The 7716-nt window shown below is 37.0% G+C and overlaps 2 protein-coding genes across 4 annotated transcripts in view; one reads left to right on the top strand and one right to left on the bottom strand.

The window, feature by feature from the left end:
• Positions 1–912, bottom strand: part of LOC111433261 (serine/threonine-protein phosphatase 6 regulatory subunit 2) — a 14603-nt gene extending 13691 nt beyond the window's left edge. Inside the window, exons 1-2 of one of the 2 annotated variants that reach the window (XM_023070251.1) lie at positions 848–912; positions 541–770 (exon numbers count right to left, since the gene is read on the bottom strand). In XM_023070251.1, coding sequence (XP_022926019.1) covers positions 541–579 — 39 coding nt within the window. In that variant the 5' untranslated portion in view covers positions 580–770; positions 848–912. Of the gene's footprint in view, positions 1–540 lie in introns of both variants that reach the window. The other variant, XM_023070252.1, reaches the window with a different exon arrangement.
• A 1206-nt stretch (positions 913–2118) lies between these two features.
• Positions 2119–7716, top strand: LOC111433232 (DNA-damage-repair/toleration protein DRT111, chloroplastic-like). Of its 2 annotated transcripts, none has more exons than XM_023070209.1 (3): positions 2119–3117; positions 6799–7231; positions 7470–7716. In XM_023070209.1, the coding sequence occupies exons 1-2, from the start codon at positions 2296–2298 to the stop codon at positions 7093–7095; spliced, it is 1119 nt and encodes a 372-aa protein (XP_022925977.1). In that variant the 5' UTR covers positions 2119–2295; the 3' UTR covers positions 7096–7231; positions 7470–7716. The 2 variants fall into 2 exon arrangements, with proteins under 2 accessions (XP_022925977.1, XP_022925978.1); XM_023070210.1 differs by having other exon boundaries at positions 7466–7716.

Genomic DNA, 7716 nt, shown 5'->3' with positions numbered 1-7716 from the left:
AAAAAAAAAAAAAAAAAAAAAAAAAAAAAAAAAAAAAAAAAAAAAAAAAAAAAAAAAAAGGAATATGACAAATTACACTCCTACCAACTGTGAAATTCGCAAACAATCAAATGTAATTCTGACTTCATCAATTATAAATTCCAAAGATAACAAAATCAAAGGGATGATAATAAGTTACACCACTCCTACGTTCCACCAGGAGCCGAAAGCACGAAAAAAAAAATGAGCTGACGGGGGAGGGTAAGACCGGATCAAGTGGACGATAATGAAGTTGAACAAGAAGGCAAACAGCGAGGCTGAGGACCACACATTGCAAATTTGATGGATTGAGCTATTAAATCAAATACACGTTATCGAACTTCAATTTCCTCCCCATGATCCTCATTGGACCGCGCGTAAAATCTAGAATATTATCGATAAACATCTTCTACCACGAAAGGAAATGAAATTGAAACAATTCGCAGTACACAATCCACAGTACAGCAAATGCTACAGTCAAACAAAAAGGAAGGAGGATGATAAAACAAAAAAGAGACTCACAGGAGACGCTGTGGACAATCCTGCCATGCGCCAAAACATGGTGAATTGAGGGGAAAAGATTGCCAAGCAAAACTCAGATCTACAAACCCAGAAATCGAACCGCCTGGACGACCCTCCGGCCGAAAACGCTCAAGAAAACACCTAGACCACACAAAAAACAATGATCCAGAGTAGCCTCAACGAAACCCTAGAAGTTGAATCTGTAAGTGCATGGATTCGAAGAAGCAGAGCTGGATCGAAACGAGAGTTGGAGGAGCAAAGCAAGCATAGAATAAGATGAGAATTGAGGAGAAGCACAAATAATAACCTGAAATCGTGGGAATGTGATAGGATTTGATGAAAAAAATGTGCTTTTCTTTTCCCTTCGGTTTTAAGTCGACCGTACACATTTTATACTTAATTAAACTTTCACATTTTTTTTCCTTTATTTGTATTTAAATTTTTGTTTCTATAAAAAAAAATAATAATAAATTTTAAATTAATTCCCGATCTATTTTTAATTATAACAAAAAAATAATGAACCATACTTTGCTTATTAAAAAATTTAAATTAAAAAAAAAAAAAACAGTGATTTTAATGTTTCCATTTACCCTACAATGAGCAAAGCATAATAATTGTTGTTGATATTTTTGGCATTAAATGTCTTGCTTTCTTTATACACACAAAGCCCAACAAACTCGCAGATATTGCCAAGGAACAAGTGGATAATTTCCAATTATTTTGGACGCTGTTTTATTTCTTTTATGCTTTTTCTTTCTCTTTTTCTTCGTGATTTCGACTCAGATGACATAACAATATGTTTATACGAACTTAATTTTAAGATGAAAATTTAATCGTTCATATATTTTTCAATATTTTTAATTAATTGGTGCGATGAGAAAGTCAACACATCGAGCGTTAATAGTTATTTAAAGTTTACCAATAATTGATTATACATATTGATTTTATATGACGACTATTAGAGTTATAATTCAAAGTATATAGTAAGTCTCCTCGTCAAGTGAATATAGGTTCAAGAAAGATCGAAGGTCGATTATCGACTAGTTTAATAAATTGAAATTAACTATAAAAATAATGCTCAACTCGATCTATTTGTGATTCTAACCTATAATCATATATCACAGACTACGTCTTACTTATATGACCGGTTAAACGTATGGGTGCGTGTTAGTTTACTTATAAAATTAATTAATCGAACTAAAGAAACTAACATCTGTTTCTCCTGCAGAAGGAGACGTGTAATATGTAAAACCTCAATTAAAAACGTATAATCATGAAGAAAAAAAACGTTAAAGTTATAATATTTATGACCTTTTAAAAAGTAGGTACAAAAAAAAAAAAGAGCGGTTGAGATTTTTTAAAATAACGTTAAAAACTCGATACATAAATTGATTAAATGAAACTCAAGGGCTCATGCTAAATATGTAATTAATTAAATTTAATGGATCTTATTCAATTATACATAGTTAAACAATATAGAGGTTGCATTATACACGAACATTTATTTATTTTTTAAAATTTTAAATATGTTCGATATTATAAACTATAAAATAAAAAATTTAAAGAAGTTCGGCGACCCAAAATATTAATTTGTGCCTCAATTTTTAGTGTTACCCAAACCCCTAATTTCGGAGTACTCGCTGAATTTGCCGACCACCGTCATCTGGAAAACTTGTTCTTCGATTCTGTTTCCATGTTGAAAATTCCGATGTTCTAAGAGATTCCAAGAAGGGAAGACAAAGCTACACATACGATATGCTGGGTGGATTGTACGGAGACCTCCCTCCGCCCTCTTCGGCGGAGGAAGATAAGCCCGCCAATTCTACCGTCTGGTCGAGCAGCACAAAAATGGCGCCACCGACTCTACGCAAGCCATCGTCCGTTTTCGCGCCACAGACTGTTCTCAGATCTCAAAGCAAAATCAAAGCTGCCAACTTGGCGCACTCGAAGGCTTCAGTGTCCGAGCCGGTGGAGCAGTCTCTGCCGATTCTGGCTGAGGCTATTACGCAACCGGCGTTGGTGGCCGTGACGTCTTCGGTTGTAGAAGAGTATGATCCAGCGAGGCCGAATGACTACGAGGAGTATCGGGCGGAGAAGAACAGGAAGGCCAAGGAGGCTGAGATGAGAAAGGAGCTCGAGAGACGTAGACAAGAGGAGGAAGAGAGGGAGAAGAAGGAGCGAGAGGAGCGAGATAGAGAGTATTCCGATTCTAGGATAAATATTTCAGGCGAGGAAGCTTGGAGAAGGCGCGCGGCGAAGAGTGGGGCAATACCAAGATCACCATCGCCACCAAGTAGCGGAGACGGATTTACCATTGGAAAGTCGGAAACTGGCGGGTTGGGAGTTGGTGCTGGTGGGCAGATGACAGCGGCTCAAAGAATGATGGCTAAGATGGGGTGGAAGGAGGGGCAAGGGCTCGGGAAGCAAGAACAAGGTATCACCACCCCTCTGATGGCAAAAAAGACAGACCTGCGTGCTGGAGTAATCGTGAACGCTAATGATACGAAATCAGAGAAGAAGGTGAAGAGTGTCAACTTCAACGGACAACCTACTCGGGTTCTCCTGCTCAGAAACATGGTACGACGTTGTAGAATTCTGACATTTTGATGATTTGAAATGAATTTTAGGTAGCGGAGTTTGTTTTCGGTGCATTAGAATTTTAGTAGTTCTTTCCCGTTTGTCAGATTTCCATTAAACTTCAGAAATTCTTGGTTAGATAGGAGCAATCTAGACAGGTTTAACGCAACCAATCATATCATTCTCTCATAGTTGCGGTTGAAAGATAAAAGTCTCACATCGGATAATTTAGGGAATGATCATTGGTTTATAAACAAAGAACACTCTCTTCATTGGTATGAGGCCTTTTGGGGAAGCCCAAAGCAAAGCCATGAGAGCTTATGCTCAAAGTGGACAATATCATACCATTGTGGAGAGTCGTGTTCATCTAACATGGTATCAGAGTCCTGACCTAAACTTAGTTGTGCTTGGTAAATCCTCAAATGTCGAACAAAGGACTCCAAAAGAAAAGGAGTCAGGCCTCCTCGAAGACAGTGAAAAATGACTAAGACTCCAAAGGAGTCGAGTCTCGATTAAGGGGAGGTGTACTTTGTTTGAGGGGAGGTGTTGGATGATGAAAGTCCCACATCGGCTAATTTAGGGAATGATCATGGGTTTATAAACAAAGAATACTCTCTCTATTGGTATGAGACCTTTTGGGGAAGCCCAAAGCAAAGCCATGAGAGCTTATGCTCAAAGTGGACAATATCATACCATTGTGGAGAGTCGTGTTCATCTAACAGTTGCAAATTCCATTATTAGCACGCTATTCTTCTGTTAATCCATCATTAAAATGCATGCACTTGAGAATTTGTTTGATTGTCCATATTGTGATGAAAGTTCGATTCCTAATCCTAACCTTGGTATCTTTAGCTGCTTGCCCATTGGTGTACGCTTATCCAGTTTTCATGTTAGACTACGAAGGCGGAAGGATTGTTAGTTAGATAGTATTGTCGCTGTCAGCGCCAGATGGCATTTTTTATCAGCTAACTGCTCAACCAGTTCTTTATAAATCGTTGTTATCCGAAAGTTTTCTTTCCCTGTACTACTGAGTGCTAATCAGAAGGAATAAGATATGGACTAAAAAACCCTTAGTTGCAATTTGCATATAGAGTTCTTCTTGTTTGGAAAATTTTAGAGGGAAAAACATTAAATCATAGATTATTAGTCTATCTGGAAACAAATTAAAAGGCAGAGAACGTACAAACCTTTACTCGCGTGATTTTGTATAGAGATGCCTTCATCAATGTTACATCTTTTGCTAGATCATTTTAGGTTTTAAGTTTATTATATACCATATCAGAGATTAAAAATCTACCCCGAGGGAGGTGAGGGGGGGTGGGGAGGAGGATGAAGGTCTATATAGCATGTTCTAGGGGTTGTACGAATATCAAGGCATACCATATTTGGTTTTCTGATTTTATTGTATTTGATTCATTGTTATATTAAGTTGACGAATGTCATCTTACTGGTTGGATATAAAGTATTAGTTAATGACGCTACTTGAAATATATGGAAAGTCATTTTTATGGGTTTACCTCATTTCCTCAATTTGTTAGTTTTGGCATGGGACTAATATTTGAATGTCAATTTTCCCCGTCAAATGCATTTATCTTGTCTCTACAATGTGCCGCTTACTCAAGATGTCTTTTTGGCCTGTCTTTCCTCTCTAATATGCATCATTGGGTTCTCTTCAATGATAGAGCTGCTAATGATTTGGCTCCTCTTCCATCTATTATCAAGGGTGTGAGTTTAATCCATGGATTTTAGGCATCTGATCTGCTTCCTAGATCCTCTTGGTTACTTTTCTTGTAATTCATTTTTGCATCATTTACTTGCAACAATTGCAACGTCTCCTCCCCTCTTGATACCAAGTTTTGAAAGTTCAACACTTTAGAGAGGTTTAAGATTTCTCTCTTGGCTTGTCTCTTTTGGTTGTGGCCCATGTAGATGTGTTTTATGCACCTGGGTATTGGAGGATTTGAGACGTATTCTTTTGTCAAGTATGCACTGTTTAGCTTCTTGCTGGCTTCCTGTGGAGTTTTTCGTTGAACTTTGTTCTTTCTTTTAATTTCTTGATGAAAAATGAGTTCCTTGTTAAAAAGAAAAAGAAAAAAAAATTGTGTGTTTATGATGGAGGAGATCTTCAGCATCTTTTATTATGTGTTTATGATGGAGGAGATCTTCAGCATCTTTTATTATGTGTTTATAATGGAGGAGATCTTCAGCATCTTTTATTTAAACTGAGGGAAAGTTCTTCAGTTGGTTTATCTCTTTCTATCTCTCATTGGAGTTTATGGTTTGAGAAGGGGATGAGGGTTCATAACCAAGGGGAGAAAGGTGACAATTTCCTGTGGGGGAAGTGAGGGAGAAATTCTTAGCCGTTAGCTAACTGGAATATTGCTACTGGCCTCTAGAAGATGGAAGGTTGGAATTAGGCAACTTAAGGAAGAGAAGTGAGGCAATACTACAGAGAAGCTCTGGAGATATGCTAAAGAAAGTTATGAGATGTGCAGTGAGCTGGTTATGAACAAATATGGACGTGAAGAAGGAAGAAAATAGGAAGTTTCCTCTAGAAATGAAATTTGGTTGTTTTCAAAGCCTTTCGGGGTGACGCTATCAATTTCTGAGCAAAAAAGCTGGGAAGCTTAGAAGGAACTTCTCTCTAGGCTGATGTTACGAAGCCATTGTTTAGGGATTATGAACTCAAAGAAATTGAATATTATTAGGAATAGATTAGTTCAAAGAAATAGGGGTTAGGGCTTAGAGTTGGGATCTATCAGAACTGCATAATTCTTGTTCTAACCATGCTTCCGTCTGTAATGAACTAAGAATGGTTTTTTTTTTTTTTTTTCTGTCTTTACGTTCTTCAATTGACTCACTCCTCAGTTTTGCCCGTAAGCTAGTATGTAATAATCGAAGGGTCTATAATTGCCAAAACAATTTCTTTTGGTATCAGTGGCAAACATGTATTTTGGTTGGTAACCAAATGTTTTGGGTTTGACACTGTAGGGGCTTTAATGAAGTTGGTTGGTAAAGAGGAACTGGGTACTACTACTGGACTATAAGTTGATTTCAAGTTTATCAAAAGCTGTTATTTTCTATGTTCTATTTTGTAAACCTCCCTTTTGGATACGAGTTTAATACAGCTTATTTATTTGATCATAGAGGTCGTTTGAACATCTTATGTGAGAATATTTATTCGTGAGAAAGACCAGTATTTGTAAATAGCATGTGGAGTTTCCTGACAAATCTATGACTGAACTTGTAAATATAAAAGAAAAAACAATATATATATTTCCAATTATTACTTACTCTAAGAGTCTTGTTACACATGGCTGAACCTCTCCCTCCCTCCCTCCCTCCCTCCGAATTGTGAATCTAGGTTATGGTTTAATGTCATTAAATAATTTAGGGTTATAGTGGGTTAATCTTGATTTCATAAAAAATGCCATTGAACAATTTAGATTAGTGGGTTGGTTAATCTTAAAAAAAAGTTTAATCCTTCATACACAAGGCCTATCTATACATGCTATACATGAGTGTAGCATGTATCAGTAAGGCCTGCGAACAATTTTATCCTTGAGGATATCTAAATGATTGAGCTTGATGATTGAAGCATTTTTTATATTTATACTATAGAAAGGATTGCATTTTTCTTCAGACGTCTAAAGGATATAATTTGTGATTTTTATCTTGAAGGTGGGCCCCGGCGAGGTAGATGATGAGCTAGAAGAGGAAGTAGGATCCGAGTGTGCAAAGTATGGGACAGTAACAAGAGTTCTGATATTTGAGATCACAGAACCCAATTTTCCAGTGGAAGAGGCTGTTCGAATTTTTGTGCAGTTTGAAAGATCAGAAGAAACGACTAAGGCTTTGGTTGATCTTGGAGGTCGTTACTTCGGGGGAAGAGTGGTTCAAGCTACATTTTATGATGAGGAAAGGTTCAGTAAGAATGAATTAGCTCCAATGCCAGGAGAAATCCCTGGATTTACATGATTCCGATCGGATTGGATTGGATTGTGCTATAACTTTCCTGTTGTAAGCACGTGATGTTGTGGACTCAATAGTTTCTTTGCAGTCATTATGAGAATCTCTCTTTTTACTTGTGACAGACTGAATGATGGCGCACTTGGTAAGCCACATTAACCATCCAATATAAACCCCTTCGATGAATTCATTTGTCTGTCATAGAACTTTTTTCTTCTATGCATGAATCTGTCTCTTAATAGAAGCTTGCCAATTTTATCTTATTTGCTTTCTTCCAGATTCAATTATGTCTTGACTGAACAGTTTCAACTAAGATTGTAATTTGATTTCATTAGTAAAATTGAGAGACTAACAGCAACCCTACTTGCTGCATGTACAGCACACACACCAATGACCCTGGGCGTTCTTTCGGGCTGCAAGCGGATTATCATTGGGCTTTTACGGTAATTTTAGGTCGAGACTTGTGTTTTTTAATTATTAAAAAATGAAAAACCAGAACTTATCTTGTGCTTAAACTTTCAAGCTTTCTTTATGTGTTGGATTATGGGTGAAATTCTTGTTTGGTTCTTATGTTGATTGAGAAATATTTTTACAGTATAAATTTACATATTTCTGGTTTGTTGGGGTAAA

The sequence above is a fragment of the Cucurbita moschata genome, unplaced genomic scaffold (assembly GCF_002738365.1).
Source record: "Cucurbita moschata cultivar Rifu unplaced genomic scaffold, Cmos_1.0 Cmo_Scf00041, whole genome shotgun sequence".
NCBI lineage: Eukaryota > Viridiplantae > Streptophyta > Magnoliopsida > Cucurbitales > Cucurbitaceae > Cucurbita > Cucurbita moschata.
This window is presented reverse-complemented; position numbering and strand designations above follow the sequence as displayed.